The sequence below is a fragment of the Eucyclogobius newberryi genome, unplaced genomic scaffold, assembly GCF_026437365.1.
Source record: "Eucyclogobius newberryi isolate DKJ021-1_F unplaced genomic scaffold, fEucNew1.0.hap1 SCAF_1, whole genome shotgun sequence".
In the NCBI taxonomy this organism is placed as follows: domain Eukaryota; kingdom Metazoa; phylum Chordata; class Actinopteri; order Gobiiformes; family Gobiidae; genus Eucyclogobius; species Eucyclogobius newberryi.
The window spans coordinates 31417531-31439047 of NW_027315723.1; the positions used below are offsets into that span (position 1 = coordinate 31417531).

The window sequence follows — 21517 nt, forward strand, 5'->3', positions numbered from 1 at the left end:
TGTAGCGTGATTTATTGTGACACGCCCCTTTCAATCTGCGCGAGGACGGAAGACTACAAATCCCGACATGCACCTGGGCTGTCAAAGCAAAATAATATAATAAGTTTCAATTCTTTTTCTTTTTCTTCTTCTTCTTTGTCTTCTTCTGGCGGCTGGTATCCAAGTGTTACATTACCACCAGACTTTGTTCTTTAGACTTCATTCTTCAGTTCAAAGCCCACAAGTACAAGAGTTCCGTTGCAGTATAATATATTGTGACACGCCCCTTTCAATCTGCGCGAGGACGGAAGACTACAAATCCCGACATGCACCTGGGCTGTCAAAGCAAAATAATGTTATAGGTTTCAATGCGTTGTAGTAACGGATCTATTATATTCCTCTTCTTCTGTGGTGTTTTATGGCGGCTGGTATCCAAGTTGTTGTTGTTGTTGTTGTTGTTTTATGGCAGTTGGCATCCAATTGTTGCATTACCGCCAGACTTTATTCCTCAGACTTTTCGTAGTCCTCAGACACCTCGTCTGCGTTACAGAGTGTTACATTACCAGACGTTATTCTTTAAACGTTATTCTTTAGACTTTATTCTTTAAGACTTCATTCTTCAGTTCAAAGCCCACAAATTAAAAGCACAAGAGTTCCGTTGTAGTATAATATATTGTGACAAGCCCCTTTCAATCTGCGAGGACAGAAGACTACAAATCCCGACATGCACCTGGGCTGTCAAAGCAAAATACTATTATAGGTTTTATGCGTTGTAGTCATGGATCTATTATATTATTGACAGTAATACACATTGTGACACGCCCCTTTCAATCTGCGCGAGGACAGAAGACTACATATCCCGAAAGCAAAATATCGTTTTCTCTTGACTCGCGCAAGATTCCAATGTGTTGTAGTCATGGATCTATTATAGTATTGGTTGTAGTATAATCTTCTTCTATGGTGTTTTATGGCTGCTGTTGTTGTTGTAGTTGTTTTATGGCGGTTGGCATCCGAGTTGTTGTTGTTGTTGTTGTTTTATGGCGGTTGACATCCGAGTGTTGCATTACCGCCAGACTTTATAGTTGTTGTTGTTGTTGTTGTTGTTTTATGGCGGTTGGCATCCAATTGTTGCATTACCGCCAGACTTTATTCCTCAGACTTTTCGTAGTCCTCAGACTGTCGTAGTCCGTAAAAGTACTCCTTCCATTGCTTTGTTGTTGTTGTTGTTGTTGTTGTTGTTTTATGGCGGTTGGCATCCAAGTGTTGCATTACCGCCAGACTGTATTCCTCAGACTTTGTCGTAGTCCTCAGACTCTGTCGTAGTCCGTAAAAGTACTCCTTCCATTGCTTTGGTGTTACAAAGCCCATGAGGTCATGATATGTCTTTGTGACTAGAATAGTTGTTGTTGTTTCAGAGACCAACCGGCTTTATTCCAGGGAGACTCTTCTTCATCTTCCTCTCCTTCTTTGACGTTCGGTGCTTCCACCGTACAGCTTTATTCTTCAGGCTGCTTGGTAGCCGTGCGTCTACGAGACTGGGCGAGGACAGGAGACCACCCCCACCTCGTCACTCTGATCACTCTGACTCCCCACAAGCAGACCCCCATCACTCCGACTCCCATTTAGCGCCTTTAGCCTGTTTTCTATATCTGCCCAATCAAGCTCCTTTGTTCCAAGGAATCTCCCTGCAGCTTTAGCAATGATCCTGATCCTTTCAGTTCTGCTTTGAGTCTGAGCAGCACAGTTTACAACATCCACCATAAAGAGTACAAAATCCTCTCTATCCACAACCAGGGTATTCTCATTAATTCTGGAACCTGCACACTTGGGACCTCCACTCTTCCATTGCTTTGGTGTTACACTGAGTGTTGCATTAACGCTAGACTTTATCCGTAAGACTTTATTCTTTCGACTTTATTCTTTCGACTTTATTCTTTAGACTTCATTCTTCAGTTCAAAGCCCACGAGTTCAGAGCACATGAGTTCCAAGCCCACAAATTCCAAGCACATGAGATCCTCTTCTTCTCTCTCTTCCCCATCTTCTTCCTCAATATATTGAAGAAGTCCTCATGTTCTTTGAACTCGTGGGCTTTGAACTCAGAAGTACAGGAGTTCAGCTGGAATAAAGTCAAGGAATAAAGTCTGGCGGTAATGTAACACTTTGATACCAACCGCCATAAAACAACAACAAAAACAACAACAAGACGTACAACTACAGTAGGTGGTGGTAATGTAACACTTGGATACCAAGTTTTTTTGTTTTTTACAGTATAGTGTAAAACACAAACTTTGAAGCCGTACAACTACAGTAGGTGGTGGTAAATGCACCTGTTCAGTTGGCTGCCAACCCCCATTTAAAGCAACACAAAAACAACAACTTGGATACCAACCGCCATAAAATACCAAATAAGAAGAATATATTGTGACACGCCCCTTTTAGTCCGCGCGAGGACGGAGACTACATATCCGAACAAGTACCTGAGCTGTCAAACCAATCTCAAAAGTAAAATTTGATTTGCCTTTCCCCTAACACAAGCGTTTGAATAAAATTACACGCTCTAAAACCAACCTAGACTTTAACAGCACGAAAGCAAAAGAAAATGAAATTCTGCAAAGTGGACAAATGTTTTAGGACTGTCAAAGTTTCACCACTCAATAATTCCACTGACAGAGAACAGTGACTCAAACTAACAAAAGCTATTGTTTACAGGAGGGGGGGGGGGAGAAGAATAAAGCCTAAAGAATAAAGTCTAAGATGTACAACAACAGTAAGTGGCGGTAATGTAACGAAGAAGTGACTTACCATTCAGAGGAACTAAAAAAGTGGATGAGTGGCGAAACGTCTTCAGTCCTAAAGCTTTTGTCCAGTTGATAGACTTCAATTTTCTTGTGTTAAGCCTGCAAAGAGCTGACCCCTGTCAGGTGTACCCCACCTATACTAATGAATACAATGCGTTTCTAGGTCTATTCACCAAGAAAAATCATCAAGTTCAACATTTTTGAACTTACCACTTAGTTATTTCATGGTCCAACGCAATAAATTGGAAAAAGACGCTCTTTATGGCATCATCAAACTCTAGAACTTGAACACAACTAATTGTAAGTAGATACAGCAGAAGTGGGTGGAGATAGGGGGTAGGTGAAAACAGACATTTTCTTGGCACTGGAGTACTTAGATTAATCAATTGTCATACTACTTTGACTGAGCGGATGAATAAAATACAATAAAAAAGAAGCTCATAAAAGTACATTTTACATCTCCCTATTTTAAGTGCACTGCCTCCATCACACACAGAGGGGGCGGTAGAGAGTTACAGGTCCCGCGAGTCACAAAGAAGAGCCTCGGCGCTGTTGCTTCCGGGTTCAGGGTCTGTTTTGGACTGTGGTCTGTTTACAGTGAGGCATGGCGAAAGTGCAGGACTTCAGATGTGTTGAATGTAACGAAAAAGCCACGGAGCTGCACAGAGACTACAGCAACGGCATCCTGAAGATAACCATATGCGTACGTGCCATTTATGCTCTTATGACTGTGTTTTACTCAGTCTGGGGAGGGAGAGTGTGCTGAGGGGAGACAAGGTGTTTTAGATTGTAGACAGCTGCAGTGAGGAAAATACATTAATAGGGATTATCTTTTAGATTTTGAGGAAAAGACATATATATATATATATATATATATATATATATATTAGACAATAGTGATGATGGGTGAGGGGTGGATATGCATCTGTATGGTTTAGGAACATCAGAATAAGTAATAAAAATAGTAACAGAAACCAGACCAGAGATATTTTGAACATGTACAGAGGGAGGAGGAGTGTGTGGTGCTGGGATGGAGTGTTTAGAGTGGATGACCAAAGAAAGAAAAGGCAATTTAAAGGTGCACTGTGTCCTTTTTGTATTGGAGGATCCCTCACCTAGTTGCGCTGAGGGAGACAAGAAGTTCACCGCTCCTGTTGAAGGATGGGTCAAATGCAGCGAATGAATTTCCCTCAAAAAGTGATAAATTCAAGTATAGCGTGTGGCAGATCCTCGACCAGAAACATAATGCATCTTCAATGTTAGATAAGAGGGGTAAGAATATTTATGGATATAGATTCAGGCAGAGGGTTTACTGTGACAGCCCCTGAACTCATCATTTGTAATTATTATTTTTGTTTTCTCTCTTTTTGTTAAAGGGATCGTGCCAGAAACCTGTGGACAAGTACATTGAATATGACCCTGTGATCATTCTTATTGACGTCCTTTTGTGCAAAACACAGGCTTTTAGACACATTTTGTTCAACACAAGCCTCAATGTAAGTAGAATTTATAATGCAAATGACGTTAGTTGTCTTCCATCTTGTAAATGTTTGTCTCTTCCTTGTGGTTGATCCTCAGATTCACTGGAAGCTGTGTGTTTTCTGCCTGCTGTGTGAGGCATACCTCCGCTGGTCCTTACTCCACTCCTCGGAGCAGAGCAGTGACCCAGCAGACCTTATCAGATACACAAAGGAGTGGGAGTTCTATGGCATGTTCGCTCTGGCCTCCCTTGGTAAGAAAAGCAAACTAGTCTTATATGGTATGAACGGCTTATCAACGCCAAAGACTGAAGCTGTCATTGTTGAACAAACGGGTGAAAAATATCCAAAATGTATCTAATATGTGCCTGTAAATGTCTTGACTCAGTATTGAACAGATGTGAGAAGATTGTAAAGTTTCACATTTGTTTTTTGGACCGTAAACAACCGTGTTATTTACCACGTAGCTGCTTAGCCTGTTTAACTCTTACTGTTTGAATTTTTGTAGTCGACTCTCACAGTTTTTGCACACTTAATCATCTTATTACATTATTGCACATGAAAATCTTTCTTTAAAAATATTATTCAACCAGAAAGTCACTGCAAGCTCCATGTCATATAATCACAATCCTCATTTCAGAGTTGTTTGCGTTCTGCGGGAGCGTGCTGTTGTTCTTGTGGCTGGTCGTGGCGGGGCTGCAGAAGAGGACTTTAGAGCGTGGCCTCCTCCTGAAGGGACTGCTGCTCTCCTCCTACGGGAAAGTGCTGCTCATCCCCACCGTCATCTGGGAGCACGACTACTCCCCGCTCTGCCTCGCTCTCATCAAACTGCTAGTGCTGACGTCTAACTCCCAGGCCATCCGAGGTCAGACGTCACTGTGTTTAATTCTCAAAATGTGTGGAAAATTCAAACTAAAACTGAATGAGATCTTGTGGAAAAACACCACACATTAACCTTTATGTGTTGAGGTTTGGTACTATTGTCAGAAAAGTTAATTATCGATATACTAACAAAACCTGAGGGTACTGTATTATGCAGTAATTCCTGTAGGGAGCAGTTCACTCTCATAAACACAAACTTCATCAGTCACTTTTTCTCAATGTAAACAGCAGATCAAAAACTGTAAGTCTCAATTTTACACCTTTTTATAGTTTTGTTCCCTAAATTATAACACAAGTTTTAAATGTGTCACACAAGCATCTTCAATCATAAAACACACGATTCTCGGTCCATGGGAGTTTTTATTTATTTATAGGAGATCTTCTACTGAAAGTGTTTTTCAGACTTCCTATAAGTGATCTGTTCTTCTGTATCTACCTCTGTTTCTACCTGCGTTGCACCAATGAAATTTCCCCATGTGGGACAATAAAGGAATATCTTATCTTATCTTATAATTCAGATGAGATACGATAGTTTACTTTTTACATTCCCTTTTCTCTTTCCAGAATGATCGCTTTTATTGTTTGTGATTTGAAATGGGTTTCACTTCACAATTACTTGGAAGTGCAAACACTATGCAATAGTTACCCATTAACTTCAGATAAAGTGTTGTTGAATTGTTCATTGATTAATATGTTCTTGTTGATGCTATGTCAGTTTTCTTCTTTCTTTCTAGTGATCCTGAATAGCAGCAGGCGCCTCTCCATGTTGAGCATATGCGTTGGTCTTCTCACAGAAACCTGTGTGGCGCAGCTTTGCAGGAGTCTGCCCTGGGGTTTCAAAGAGATGCTCAGCTTTGAATGACTCTTTTACTCAACAAAAGACTAAGAAAAGTCGCCATTCCCTTTGTAGTGGCAGACAGAAATCCTGTTCGTAATGGGGTTCTTTTTGTTGTTGATGCTTGGACTCATGCTGTTGCAAGAGAAACTGTGAAAGAAATGATTCAATTCAGTTTATTTTTGTATTGCCCAAAATCACAACAGCAGTTGGGATTTTGTGCAGTCTCGGAGTGTGACAGTGAAAAACGGATTAAACAATGTTCATAGGGACTTGGCAATGTCCCAAGGTCCGCTGTCCCTCCTTCTCGGCCAGGAAAAACTACAAAACCTCCATAACTTTTTTATTTTAATTTTGTGGCGTTGAATAAATGATTGTTGTACTCTACTATTTTTCTTTCTGGACCTAATTACTTCTGGAATACTTCAGTCAACCACTAAAAGCACAGGCAAACCCTGAGGCTGTTTGTCATTTGCTACTTGTGTGCACTGCAAACACTTCTTACCCTAAACTTTGTGAAAGTGTGAAACTTTGAAGCCAGTGACCACTCTGCTGGGAATGATCGCATTTGTACCTCGTTGGAGTTAGTTACAATGTCAGTGTAAAGGGCATTTTGTCTTGAAAAATGCCAAAATACCCTGGTGATTTGTTGTTTCAATCCATCAGCGTAGGATGCTTGGTTAAAAAAGAAAAACACAATAAAGTTGTTGATCTAGTCTAGACTACGCTAATAAGATCCCATTTGTTTCTGACATGAATTGATTGACATGTCTCCATTATGTTTGAGGCTCTCGGGGCGCGTGTCCACAGCGTGTTGGGACAGGCCTGTGAATAGTGTGAATATCTGACAGACAGCACATCGAGCAGGAATCTGGGCGGAGCACTGGACACTTAAGAAAACCAGCAAATTATAGCAAAACAAGCTGTAAGCCTCTCCAGTTTAGGCCTTATGCAACGTAAAGGGATAAGAAGTGAGGGAGATTATGCGCAGTTTCGAAATGTCCTCGATGGATCACGTTCATACATAGTTTTATTAATTACACGATTGTAGACATTTTAATTAAAAACATATTGGTACTTAATGACTAAATGAAACCCTCAAAACATGCTGTTGAACATTAGGTTGAAAAGAAAATACATTTCCCCTTTATCCTAATAGTGTAATTAGTGTTTTTGAAAATAGTCGTCTCGATCTATGAAATATGGGTGAACAAATTGCACATTTCTTACTCGTACAGAATAAACCTCAGGCACAAAACTCCGAGCTGCATCCAAGTTTTAATGTATTTTAACAAATAAGAATAAACATTTTTCTCTCAACAGGGACTTGTGTTCCGTAGTATTGGTCATGGATGTGGAATGCAGATGTTTAGTCTGGGTTTGACTAATCAGATTACTGTAACAGTCGCCCTTCTGTAGTTTTATAAGACCTTTGTGAGGGCGGACGGAGTTTGAAAGCTAAACTGTCCAAGGAATGATTGACCTTTATTGCAAGGAAATGGCACTGGACAACTTGACTAAACAACTTACTGTTCACGCTTAAGGTACAACTTTATAAAGCGTTACCATTTAATGAGTTAACGGTGGATTGAGTGCACTTCATGCATGTGTCAGCTAATGTTGTCCGTGTTTGTCGTCCCAGTTCAAGGTGAAAGTGTCTCTAATGAGGAGAAGATAAAGACCTTAACGCCTGAATTATACACATCCAATGTAGCCGATCCTAGACAGTTCTTTTGTTAAATCCAGATATAACATGTTTTTATGTGTAGAGCCCGAAACTACCATTTGAAACCTGTTCTGACCTTGCATCCATCTGCACAGAGAAAGAGGGAGATGAATAGAGAGTGAGAGTCCGAGCAGAGGAGAGAGTGATGTACCTTGGATTTGCGCTGAGTGAAGATTATGGAAATCCGCTCTAATCTCTGAACAGACGCTCTGGGACTGAGGACACAGCAGCAGCAACAAACAGACTCAACACTGCAGCGAATCAAAGTCAAAACATGCTCTTCAGTCATTCACTCGCATCTAGTCCAACAGGAGAACTGGAAATAAACTGCATATTCTAACCCAGACTTTCACCAAAATAAACCAGTACATTTCTGATGTAGTTTTCGACACTGGATTATTAAAGCAGTTGTGGTGTACTAGAAAAAGGCCCAGTAGCACACTCTAGTATTAAGAGCAGCTGCTGGATGTTGTTAGCTCTATGCATTGCTATTAATATTAAAACCTATAACTGTTTGTAGTGCCTTAGTACAGGGGTCCCCAAACCACAAATGTTTACAATGTGTTATTTTAGTTTTATAGTCTGTTGCTGTCTCAATATTATATGTGTTTCACCATGAAAATATAGAGCCATTCTAATAAACAGCAAACATAACGAATAAGGTATTTTAAAAGTTATATGTACACATTTGACGCTGTTGTTACTGGCTTCAATTGGTCCCTGAAAAGAAATATTTTGATTGTAGCGGTCCTTGTGAGGAGAAAGGTTGGGGATCACTGCCTTAGCACATACCAAAACTGTAGATTTTTGTTGTTGATGTTGAATATGTATGCAAGACGCTGACTGTATTAGACATACCCAAAAGCTTGACTAAAGTGACCTACATTTCACACTCTCACACTGAAGTTTAGATGTGTTTGGATGATATATTAGAATCTAAACAGTTTTAAGATCAAAGACCTTTCCCCCTGCCTTGCTCTCCCTCTATCACTGCAGTAATGATCAATTAAAGAGGAAGCGCTGCGGAGCCAAAATGCAGATGAAGCATTGAAATGCAGCTCAGACACTTCAGGGAACACAAAAAGTAGGACAGCCAACTTAGGAGGAAACAAGCACGAGCTGGTTAAAGCTTTGGCCTGAATGGAAGATAAGAGAGAGGTGGAAACGAGAATTTTAAAAAAGGCCCACTTTACCACTTTTCACCTTAATGGAACTGACATTTTTCAAGCTAAATTATGAGTGATGAAAAAAACATACTTTATTAGTGATTAAATATAAATCATTACTCCAAATTTAAGTATTGGGTAAAATAAATAGAAAATAATTAGAAAATAAATACAAATGATATAATTAAGATCTCTATTCTTGTCCATATGTGCATAAACAGCCTTTTTACTCACATCCAGTGTTGTATTTATTATTCTTATTCCTTTTTGCATCTTAACTCTATTCAAAGTATACTCTAAATGGATATATTTAAGCCAATTCACATTTTTTAACTGGAATTGTCTTAATTGTGAGACAAATGAAGGCGCTTTTTATCTTGTATTGACAAAAATAAGAGTCATTTAAAAAACAAATAAACAAACAGGTACAGAATGCATTTATTAAACGATATGTAGATAGCAGAGACTTAACATAGTCCTAGTAAACAGTAGTAGGTCAAAGTTGAACCACAGATGTACACAGCCTTCTTATTTTCACAGCCACTTGGAATTACACGGACACAAGATAACATTTGAATGGCGAAACACTCATACATGAACCGGTATTTGTAAAGAAGGAGTGGCCATTTATTTTAGTAAGGCTCTTTTTAAATGCAAACCTAAATGACAGAAAATACTACGGTTTTAAACTTTGTGGACAACTTGACCACTTCTATTTTTCATTCACCAATCTGGCATAATAATGACAGAAGCAGTGGGAAAATGGTCAGAAAACACAAAATTCATATTTGATATTAAAACACTGGGGGGAAGTTTGACAAGTACTATCTTGTTCATAGCGTTGTACCAAATTGGTGTAAAAATAAATTCTGAAGATACATTTCCTACCAAAATGTTACAATCGTCATTTTTACATCCAGTTGTAATATGGTTGAATTGCATTTGGGCTAAACACGAAACACGGTGCTACAAAGTTGTGCTCTTAGATTATCAAAGGGTTTGCACCGCCACTCAATGGTCCAATATTCAACCATCCAAAAAACCCATGCAAATGAATACAGCACCAAATATGTCCACACAATATCAACCACCGTGTTACTTTACAACACTGCCACTAGTTTGACCCTGAGGAGGCATCACCAATGAAACATCCAACAATCATATCAAAAAGGACACATATAATGCAGCACGTAATCATCTGACAAAGTGTAAAAGCATTTAGAATAATAGCAAGCATTATTGTCCCTGAATAAAGATTTTTTTTAACAACTTGGAATGAGCGAGTAGTAACAGTAACCACTTTTTCCATGTCCATTTGGTGAACTGTTTGCTCAGAATGTTCCACAGCATGGCATTAAAAGTAAGAATGCACATTTGTAAAGTATTTTTGAGCAATAAAATACCTTCAAATGAATACAAGCAACTGAGAAGTGGGCAGATTATCCAAATGATCTATATTGTTGTGAATGTTGTTTTGAAGATATGCAAATTATAATATTGTTTCCAATACAAAAATGCTGCAAAAAGATCCCACATCTTATGTTAACTGGCAAATAAGCGTGATATTTCTCTTTTGAGGGTAATTTTACAGCTCACTCTCATTTGTCTGATGCAAAACTGATACATTTAAAAAATCTGTTTGAACACATTTTTGTTGAAACGTCATAACTGTAAAAAACACAATATTAATTCTTGTCAATACTGCCGACCCCAGGAATGCAGTATGGATACATTTATTGCTTTACTGAGGAACATTTCAGGCAACAGCTCTTTGGAGAGAAGCACCATTAAATACTCCATTGGAACATAGGCTAAAAGCAGCCATCTACATCAGGTCTGTGGCCCATTTTCCACAATGATATAATTCATAATCATGTATAGTAGCACCAGTCCCAAGCCTGCATTAACCAAGGTTCATTTACCAAAAGCAAAAACCCCAAAGAAATCCGTATCTTATGAACTTACAATTTTGAACCTCACACTTTGTCATGTCACTACGTCTTGCATCGTTACAGGGACTCGTTTACGACACGCTGCAAAAGTATTAGTAACACTTGCTGGTGTTAAAAAAGCTCTTTCTCTTGTGCTGGATTTAAGTGATGCATTTAGAACAAGGGACTCAGGTAGTTTTAGTTCAAATAGTCACACAACATCCACAGACAAGTGAGGAGTGCACACAATACATCACACTTTTAAGGCCATTATTTATTTTTTTTAGATCGCCATTTGCTACACGACGGATGATATGTCGCGTGTAAGACATCAACGTATCGAAGAGGTCAGAAAGATTTGCGTTTGTGATGTCGTGACGGCTAAGTTTACTCTAATTTCTGTTCGAGAGCCAAGCAGCAGCTCAGCCAAGGCACTAGGTAGTACGTGGGTATTTACTGGCATCGATCCGACCGCCGCGCGCGCTCTTAGCATCAGATTAGCCGCACGGCAGAGGAGCCATGGTTGACATTTCGTGACTGCGTTGCATTCAAGCGCCAAATACAAACAGTAATATTACACCGAGTGGTTTTTCAAAGAGCTATTCATTCAGTTCACAATCTAAAACAGAGATATGACACTAAACTAGGCATAAATAGAAGGTCTAAATGTTTTATCTGACCGATATTTATAATGACACGGACATTTGTAATGCTTTCAGAGGAGGATTAAGGATGTTTGAGCAATGCAACTGTGACCACATTCTTCAAAGCGTTAAGATGTGACTAATAAAGCGGGAACATTTACCCCATTAAACCAAACTCATTCCATTTAGTCAGCCGGGACCTCTTTGGTTAGTGTACTCCGTGTACAGGCTTAACGTCGCCGTGCGTTTCGTATTGTAGCCAATGGTACCAATACAAAAGCCCACATTTCATAGTTACAATATTAAAAATGCCGTTACCCTGTGTGTAAAATGGTGTAGTACATACCGTATTTTCCGGACTATACGTCACACCTTTTTTCATAGTTTGGCCGGGAGTGCAACTTATACTCCAGTGCGACTTATATATGTTTTTTTCTTCTCTATTATGCATTTTTTGGCTGGTCCGACTTATACTCCGGTGCGAAAATACGGTAAATTTCCATTGCAATGTTTAAAGCAAAATAGAATACTTTTTACACTTTTTGCATGAAGGAAATACAAAAAACAATCGCAACCACTGCATTTTTTTGTTTGCTGCAGTGACTTAAGTGTTAAAACTTTTTAGACCCTGGTGATTAGCGCAGAGCGAGCAGAATGAATGCTGGGTAAAACTTTAAGACGTCGCTACAGACCTGTAATAGACTACGACTGTTGCCCGCACAAAGCGAACAGTTACAGACAGACATAAGTGAAGATAATTATATGAAGCTGCAATAGACTGGGTGGTTTCAGACTAAGATTTTACTCCAGCAATTCAGACATTTCATATTTCAGAGTAGTGTCATTTTAGAAGGCAAAAAAGGTTATTCCTAAGATGAAGTATTTTCACATTAGTAGAAGACAAAGAATTTACACGAGCGAGTCTGGACCAATAACATACACAGGTCAAGCTTAGTGTAGTTGCAGCGCACTAGAAGCCATTTAGAGTTACACAACAACAACAACAACATTCACCCAACATAAGTATTTGACACACACAGACTCCCAGAGGTTTTGACTCACCTAACTAAAAGTATATTAGGAGCACGATTATACGTCACAACCAATTTAACCATCAGTTTATGCTTTGAAACCAACTCATCCTCATCACGATTAGGATTGCGTGGCCACCTTATCAACATTAGGACTATAGCCTCGGTCCAGAGCTTATGAAATAATTTATGTTAAGAAATATCCCGGGTTGAGTCCATATGTCTTTTCTTTGCGTTGAGCCGACTGTGACCGGGGCACAGTGTGAACTTGGTAAGAAGTAAATATCTGATATTTATTATATGAAATAAATAATAAAACTTTGTTCATAGAATTATATGTATAAAGGTTCTGCTCCGTTGCCGGGGGTTTGCTGGATAAAGGACGCAGCAACAGATATTTAAAAAAAGGAAAAGAAGAAAGATTGATACACGGATATTGCCGTATTGTGCATAACAGAGTCTTCAGTTTGTCTCGCTGTTTGTGGTTGAGAAAATGCACCGCGGCAAGTTCAACCCGAGAAGCCGTAAATGTTGCTCTTCCACCAGTTCATGGGAGCGAAATGATCCAAACCTTTCACTAACATTACATCTGTGCAGAGGCCTCAGATGGTGACGTGAAAGGAGTCCCAGCTGTCGTCTTTGCTCACGCCGCCGTTCTTATCCGCGGCCGCGCCTCCGAGACCCCCGTCGGGCTGCTCCCCCGTGGGCGTGGCTCCGGGTTCCGGGTAGAACTCGTCATCCTCGTCGAAGTACCCGTTATCCATCATACTGAGGCTGGAGGCGGCGCTCAGGTCCTGGCAGCTGCCCTTGTACTCCTGGATGGACTCGTGGAGGGACCAGAGCTGGCACAGAAGAGACATGTCCTGCTGACGCAAGCCCACCTAGAGAAGCACAGGGTCAAGAGGGGAACTCCTGTTAACTTTTAACAGTGCTGACAACCTTAGGAATAATAATAATCACGATAAATACTATATAGACTTATCATTCAATAGACATTAGATGCAATAAGACAGTATTTATCATTATTTCATTACTTTTTTGGTAATACAATAAGATTTGAGCTGTAGAGGGATGAATAACTAACTTCGATGGCCAATTATCGTTTTATTCCACTATTTATTACTTGCAGCTCATGCCTTTTAACAATATTGTACATGTAGTTTTCCTGCTATAGGGTTATACATTGTTTATCGTGACATTTTCTTTAACAATACTATATTGTGCTTCCAAATGTGTTTGGGACAGGCTTAGAGCAGACCAAACCGGAAAACCCCTCCAGAGATGCACTTTGAAGTCTACTCGATACTTAGGGAAGGGCTCAATAATCAGTGATGTTTTTAGTCAATAGAATGTAGTTTTCCACACACAATAGTAGTGTCTTCATCAGGTTATTAAAGTTATTGTACTATAGATCAATACCATTCTAAAACTGGCAAGGTCCGACTTTGTCCAATGAATTCAATTTTTTTCCTCAATTTTTTCTCCATGTAGATTCACGTACAACTGTGCATCTTGTTTCAATACAACTTTCAGTATCTGGATTTAGATTAAATTAAAAAAAAAAAAAAAAAAAAAATCATAATACCACTTACAAATGTCATACAAAATAGGCACACACCTAATATTAAGAAGGGCCTTCTTTCACACATTCACAGTGGCATAGTTTTAATAAGTTTCAATAGTAAAAGGTTTATTTCCATCCAGTGTTGCACTCTTTTCCACAGTTGATCTTGTCTTGATGTGAGAGAGTGACCGCTGCACAAAGCCTTCTCCAGCTCGTCACAAACACTCTCACTTCAGATCTGGAGCACATTAGTTTCTGCTTCTCCTTAGATGTTTTCTCTGCTTGATGCCAATGATTTGACCAGTCCCACACATGCTGACATCTTTTACACGACCACGGGATTTGTCTTTCCACATGGTTGTTTCAGAAATGAGAAGCCACTCAGTCGGGTTTAAATACCGTGTTGCAGCAGAAAGATCATCACCTGCAACAGTTATACAGGAGGAGGCTCGTACCTACTGTATTTGCTACGTTTTTGACAGGCAGTGTATTTATAGTCATGCCTGATTGCTGTAGTTTAGAGTTTGTTCCGATCCAGGGCAAGATAACAAAGGCGGTGGACCCATAATTTTTGGGTGGTTTGGTAGTCTTGGATCATGTTAAGCCAATCAATAGGAATTATCTTTACTGACAAGAGAGCGCTAGATTATAACGCTGCAATCACTGAAACCAAAACCTATGAACCCATGTTGAACTTCTCTGCTGTGGGGAAGGCTTCACGCTTGGAAAGTCAATTGTCCTTATCCCTTGTTAGTTCAAACCGAATGTAAACAAATCAAATCAAAACAAATCCACACATTCCTCCACATTCAGCGTATTTGTAATTTGCGTTTGTAACAAAGTCGGTCCCGTCATTACAGAGCAGAACAAAAGAAGAGGGAAAGTCAAATTAAAAGGGGTCATTGTTCTGAATACAACACAGCTGACGGGGCACTATCTGCGGCCGATCACGGCATTGTCCCAAACAGATGACAGAGTGGACACACAGTGATGTCAGTGTCACTCCGGCCAAACTACAGCGTCTGAAAACAAAATCTACCAAAATAGACGGTGCTGAGGAAAAATTGCTCTAGATTATACACGTCAGAAAATGAAACCAAGATTACAAGTAGAGACAGTTTGGGAATTGAATTTGTAGTCATTTATTAACTTTAAGCTACTTGTTTACTAGTCCAAAAGGTATTCATGAAAGTCTGCAACAAAGCCAAAAGGTTTAAAGTGATGGCAGCTTATTCAAAGTGTTTTTTTTCAAAGGGAAACTACAAAAACCCAATGAAAACAACCATTTAGTTACAGACCAACTAATCATAATCAAAATTGAAGGAGGCGATGTAAAGGAATTGTAATTTAGCAATAAAATAAAACACTTTAAAAAAAAAAATAATACATATGCTTACAGTAGACCATGGGTGTCCAAACTATGGGCCGAGGGAAAAATGTGGCCCTTTACTGTAAAATTGGAAAGATTAATCTCTCATAACCTAAATAACAACCATTTTGATATGTTATTGACCTATTATTAATGTTCCAAGCCTTATTAAATGTGCAAAACTACATCAAATGAAAAATATCTCCTGATTTACTTCCTTGTTATGTTCTCTGTGGCCCCTTCTGCTCCACACATGTTTCAAAATGTGGCCCTCTGTGGAAAAAGTTTGGACACCCCTTCTGTAGACGTTGCATCATGTTATTTACTTTATTATCAGGTGTGTTCACTGTATTGAATATGTAGGAACATGGTCCACAGCAACCAGAAGAACAAGTTTAGTGAATTCTTACTGAGGTGGAGGGGATTTAAGAAGAGCTTTTTGTGAGTTTTTTTTTTTTTTTTTTTTTGCACAGTAGACATTGTATCACAAAACAAGCTGAACAATTTAATACATAATGATGTATTCTTTAACATAGATGCTGTTACAATTCATTAGGTCCATTGGGTTGGTATTCATGCCACTGTGCACTGATGATTAGTCACTATGCAAAGGAGAAAAGTAGGCAATGTAAAATTAATGTGTGCCGAATTTAGCACAAGAGCCTTTAAATATTGCAAAATGTGTTATACTGGATGTTGTGCACAGAGAGAAAGAGTCACAGAGGCAGTCAAGGTGAAACTGCACATGCACCTAAGGGAGTCCGGCTGTGAGGGATTAGATCGCTCCAGGCGTGCAGCGCAAACGCACAAAATTAGAAGAAACGCCTCGAACATTACCATCTCTTTGCGCAGCAGAGCCAGGGCTGCGTCCAGGTTGGCCGGCTTGTGCGCGAGCAGGCTGTCGTGGTTGTTCCTGCCTCGGCTCAGATCGTCCTGGATCATGGTTTTCTTCACATACATCCTCTCCATTTCTCTCCAGGAGCCGCCGCTGGAGTTGAGCAGCCCGCTCAGGCTTTTGGGCAGCGGCGGAAGACCCTCGATGCAGGCCATTCCCCCCGGCGTCCCGTTCGTGGACTTCCCATTCATCGTGCCGAGTTTTGACGGCGCCTTTGAGAAACGAGAGCGACACTCCGCGGGTTTATACGGCTGAGGCGAGGCTGGGGGTGGACTGGAGGTGGACTACAGACTCCCACAGACTCCCACTCTCTGAAGAGCAAAAGCAACACTCGTGGTTTGTCCGGGGTTGAGCCTGAGGCAAGAGCGAAACCACGTCAGGCGTAAGCAACTGACGCGAGAGGATCCGCCTTGGACTGTCACAATAAAAGCACCCAACAGATTATCGTGCATTCCTTTGCCTTGACTGAGTATTTAGAAGAGGTTTATCATCCTTGTTTATTGATAAGGCTGCAGCTATAATCGGCTAAACCACTATTAATATGATCTTTACTCAGGATAATCAGTCATTATCTGGACCATTCAGACTCTAAAACACACACGAAAAGACCGTTTAACAATAAAAACTGTGGCATTTATAAATCAAAATGTCTAAGAAGCATTAATCATTTCAGATTTTCATCAATAATCCATTTTATTTGTAAATGTTTTTGATCTAGAAACCTTAAGTCTCCGCATTGGTTGATAATGTATGCAAATGAATTATATCTGCAGGTACAAAGTTAAGATAATCCTTTAATATCCACACAAGGGGAAATTTCGTTGTTACAACGCAGTAGAACAGGAGGAAAGGACAGATTATAGGAAGTTTTTTTAAAAAAAAACACTCTTTTACATGAACCTGATATGAGTGACGTGAACATAAAAAGCAATATTACTTATTATCTTGGAATAAAATGTTTAATAGTTTGGCACAGTTATATCACAGATTCAAATGTTGTCAAAGTCGGTCAAATTTGCTGGTGGTATGACAATTTTTTTTTTTTTAAAGGAGCTAATTAAAAACCCTAATATTTAGTTTACCTGTTCTATTATTATAAATCCGCACAGTGTTTTGTCGTAACACACTTTAGAGATTGTAGACTAACGCAAGCCCTTGACACCTTTATTTTGAAGGATGAAGCCTGATTTTCCTGTGCGCTGCAGCAAACTTGACTCTTCTGGATTCTGTCTGAATAGTAAAATCCTCTTCCTGTCCATTTAATGCAGAGGCTGATGTGGGCGACTCCCTGCCACCAAGTTTGAGTGACAAAGACTGACTGATCTTCACCTGTTACTGTGGCCCAGTCCTACAAAACTCAAAACTACAGTCAGTTACACTTTCAAATGGCTTAAAGTGCTTTCACAAATTTTAATTATCTTGCCGTAACCATGTAATTCTCTGTACTGGGTGTGCATCAGGCAGTGCTGCACATCTGGAGACAGTTAGCAGCTGATATGTCAAAAAACCCTCAAAGGAAAAGAGAAATGCAAGCTATAATCAAACAAACACTGAGGTGGGAATTGGGAGGCTGTTTTGCTGAAGAAATGTTGTTGTTGTTGTTGTTGTTGTTGTTTTATGGCGGTTGGCATCCGAGTGTTGCATTACCGCCAGACTTTATTCCTCAGACGTTTCGTAGTCCTCAGACTCTGTCGTAGTCCGTAAAAGTACACCTTCCATTGCTTTGGTGTTGCAAACTCTGCCGGGAAGATAAAAGTGATAGGGATTCCACAGTGATTTATGTTGGCGCGAATGTGGGGCGAGTGCAAACCCAATGCATATTTTCTGGGGCTGAACTGCAGGCTTTTTGGCAAGACTTGAAAGAGGACAGTGAGAAAAGGCTGCAAACGGCTCCAATCCCGATTTTATGTGCAAATAGTAGTGCTATTCTTCCATTTTAGCTGGACTATTATCACGAGTACTGCTACTATTTTCATCACTATTGTTATGAAATTAATATCCAAACACTGTCTTCGAAATTGAGACGGTTTGACAAGATTGAAAATGACTTCTGGACTGTATTCAAAACATGTCTTTGAAACGTTTTTGAACAGGGAAAAACAACAACAAAAACTAACGAATATATAGCCTTAAATGAGGAAATAAGATATAACCTCGATGCGTTACTATTTATGAATATTTTTAACCTGAATATTTTTGACATGTTTTGGCCTCCTTATTGCTGCTCTTGTTCATTTCTGTTGCCACACTGCAATTTCAAAATAAAGCTTCTTTTACTGTATCTAAAATTATAAGGACAATGCACAATAGAAAGCTAAAAGACTATAGCGTTTGTGTCCAGTGTCAGGCCACATTATGTTGACTGGTCTTCGCAGACAGAGCACAGGAGGCCGTGACAGTTTTTGTGCCGTGGAGGACAATAGGTTTGGGGCATAAAGGACAGATGGAGGCTCCACTTCCAGCCCCCAGCCTGCCGAGCCGTCACAACAATAACACAACAATAACCTTGAAATGAGCACACAAAAGAGCCACACACGCTTAGAAACAAGAGAGGAGTTATACCCCACACACACACGAACACATAAGGGTCGCAGATGGACTGAGCCAAGATGTATTCTCTATTGTAGGAGAAATTACAAAGCTTTTCAACTAAGAGAAACATACTTTGGGCCAGTAAATATCCATTGAAGTTATGAAATTTTAAGTATAAAAGTACAAAAAGTTCAAAAGTAAAAAAAACTAGAAAGAGCACAAATTAGATATCTTAAAATAAATAGTATTTCCAAGGATATTTCCAATAGTGGCTGTGGTTACATGTGATTATCATGCATTTAAAATGACATAATCATTACTTTCTAGTCACTATGATTACTCAAATGACATTTTGCTGTTTGCATGTCATTGAAATACTCTTTAAGGTCCGAAAATCAGATAATAATAAGATTTTGGTGTAAACAGCCGCAGCGTACGTCTCTTTATGGAGATGAAAAGATTAGGTGCATGTTGTGCCTCCCGGGCGCAAAACCGCAGGAGGCCAGGGTCAAATCTGCCTCATCACAATGATCATTTGAAAAAGTCGTGCCAATAAAGAAATAAAGAGATCCCCTTATGTTCCAGCTTGATACAGTTACATTCTTAATCAGTGGAATCCAAAGAAAACATGTTGGAACAAAACTAAATTAGACACAGATACAACATATAAAAGGATAGAAATGGGGGGTGAAATTGTGAAATATGAACAAATGAATGTTGTCTCTATGTGCAGATGAAATGACAGTAGAAGAAGGAAGAATTATACTCCTTCTTTAAGCCAAAGGAAGAAGGCAGGATGTAGTGGATGTGGTCAGTTTCCGAAGGTGAAGTCAAGAAGGAGTTTAGACCCTGAGAACAGCTGCTGCGCTGACACTTTTCCTGCTCTCTCCGGTTAAAAATGCCCCGTAGGTGAATGTCAGGGCCCACGGTTAGTAATGATTTATGTCCACGACGCCCTCAGAGAAAGGCTGCATAGCATCTGCTCGCATAGATAATACTGTATCCAAATGGACAAATAATGTATAAGTCTATAGAAATAAGGGTGCGCTGGGACTAAATTGGCACTAATCTAAACTTGGACTGGACCAAGATAGCTCTACATCAGGACTAAATTGGGATAAAACCAGGACCAAATATGGACATCTGTGAACGTAGCCCACGTGTCACAAACCAGTATTTTGTTTTTTACATTTTATTATTGGCCCAGTCTGAATAAATAGAGTTATCTTGTGCCCAATTCAATTCGTGAAAGATTCTAAAAAGAAATTCCTGTCCAAAATATCAACGTATTTATTTAAATGTAAACGTACTCAGATAAACTAAAAAATATATTCAGCATAAATTACACTTCAGTTGACTTATGCCATTTCAACACAGAGAGCAATAACACCCACACTGCCATGCACTGATGAGGTACGGTGCTGGAAAAGTACTTTAAAAAGTATTGTATCTAAGTAACATTGTAGGTATATGCACTTCAGTAAATCTTTTTAGATAATGTTTGCTTTTACTTCACTACATTTGTGAGTAGGTTTCTGTACTTTGGACTCCACAACATTTTTAAACTGGACTGAAAAGTAAAAAGTATTTTCCAAATATTTTCAGGGGTTATTTTTGGTGTATTCATGGTGACCTCCTGCTTGAAGGATTGAGTTCCAATCCCAGAGAAAAACTAAATATACATACTACCGGTACTAGGGGGGAATTTTTTTTTATTTTAACTGCTAATTCTTTTTTCATTATCATGACTTTTGACAGTTCTCAAAATATATGTGCAATATTATTACTTTTTCATCTTACAGTACTTTTACTTGAGTATTAAATACTCAAGTAAAAGTACTTTTTTAATTCATTAAACAATCCCTCAAAACCACATAACAATTTGTTCCATCTTTTCAGTCCAGTACAAAAATGTAGTGGAGTCGAAAATGCAGAAACCTGCTCTCAAATGTAGTGAAGTAAAAGTGAAAAAGTATCCACTAAAAAGTGACTTATGTGGGCTTGCCGCACTTTTACCTTTGTACTTTGTTGCCTCCGGACGGTGAGGAAATGCAGTGGTGGAATGGCTCCAGTCCAACCCCACGTCTGCAGAGACACGAGGGGCGTGTCCCGAACAGCAGCTGGTCTCATACCACGGCGACCTCTGACCTCCACCCTCTTGTGTGACCCCGCCCACCGCCAGTCTGCTGTCTGCTCCCCCGTGTTTGGAGTGTGAAAGATGAGTCAGGCTTTGTGGTGGAAGTGTGTGGTCTGTGGGCCGGCTGAAAACACAAAAATAGACAAAAAACAAGATTAGTCAATAAGATGATGGGACGAGTGTGTGGTGTGCATGAACATAGAGTATGAGTTGTACAGTTTCTCACTCTAGGTGTAAATTATATCACTTCAGATGTCATGTGGCTGTTATAAATAGGGCTGTTGTTTCACACATAGTAATTGGGAGTCTACAGTGCATTGAATAACGTTATACTAAATCTGATGGTAGAGCCACCTTAGAGTTAACCTTATGGAGGATTTGTCTTTATTTGTGCATTTGATTTAACTTTCATGTAACCAGTCTTGTGAATTCTCTCTTTTCTGATTATGATTCTGAAGTCTAAATTAGATGGAGTTCTAGCCACGTGTCATCAACAACACAATGCATAGACAAAACGGCTGTAACATGAATGGAAGTCCTCTTTATAAA

The 21517-nt window shown here is 39.5% G+C and overlaps 2 protein-coding genes across 2 annotated transcripts; one reads left to right on the forward strand and one right to left on the reverse strand.

Moving 5' to 3' along the window:
- Positions 1-3291: 3291 nt before the first annotated feature.
- Positions 3292-6108, forward strand: arv1 (ARV1 homolog, fatty acid homeostasis modulator). The gene is made up of 5 exons (XM_072443717.1): positions 3292-3481; positions 4155-4274; positions 4357-4510; positions 4897-5121; positions 5873-6108. Exons 1-5 carry the CDS (start codon positions 3383-3385, stop codon positions 5998-6000), a joined length of 726 nt encoding a protein of 241 aa, XP_072299818.1. The 5' UTR covers positions 3292-3382; the 3' UTR covers positions 6001-6108.
- Positions 6109-9291: 3183 nt separating this feature from the next.
- On the reverse strand, positions 9292-16542 carry fam89a (family with sequence similarity 89 member A). Its single transcript, XM_072443729.1, has 2 exons — positions 16242-16542; positions 9292-13352 (listed from the first exon to the last, which is right to left on the reverse strand). The coding sequence occupies exons 1-2, from the start codon at positions 16488-16490 to the stop codon at positions 13074-13076; spliced, it is 528 nt and encodes a 175-aa protein (XP_072299830.1). The 5' UTR covers positions 16491-16542; the 3' UTR covers positions 9292-13073.
- Positions 16543-21517: the final 4975 nt, after the last annotated feature.

Excerpts from the sequence above, each read along its gene's own strand:
- arv1 (XM_072443717.1), top strand. The coding sequence starts at position 3,383 with ATGGCGAAAGTGCAGGACTTCAGATGTGTTGAATGTAACGAAAAAGCC. Across the intron at positions 3,482-4,154 it reads TCCTGAAGATAACCATATGC|GGATCGTGCCAGAAACCTGT; the intron begins GTACGTGCCATT and ends TTTTTGTTAAAG. Across the intron at positions 4,511-4,896 it reads GTTCGCTCTGGCCTCCCTTG|AGTTGTTTGCGTTCTGCGGG; the intron begins GTAAGAAAAGCA and ends TCCTCATTTCAG.
- fam89a (XM_072443729.1), bottom strand. The coding sequence starts at position 16,490 with ATGAATGGGAAGTCCACGAACGGGACGCCGGGGGGAATGGCCTGCATC. Across the intron at positions 13,353-16,241 it reads CTCTGCTGCGCAAAGAGATG|GTGGGCTTGCGTCAGCAGGA; the intron begins GTAATGTTCGAG and ends GTGCTTCTCTAG.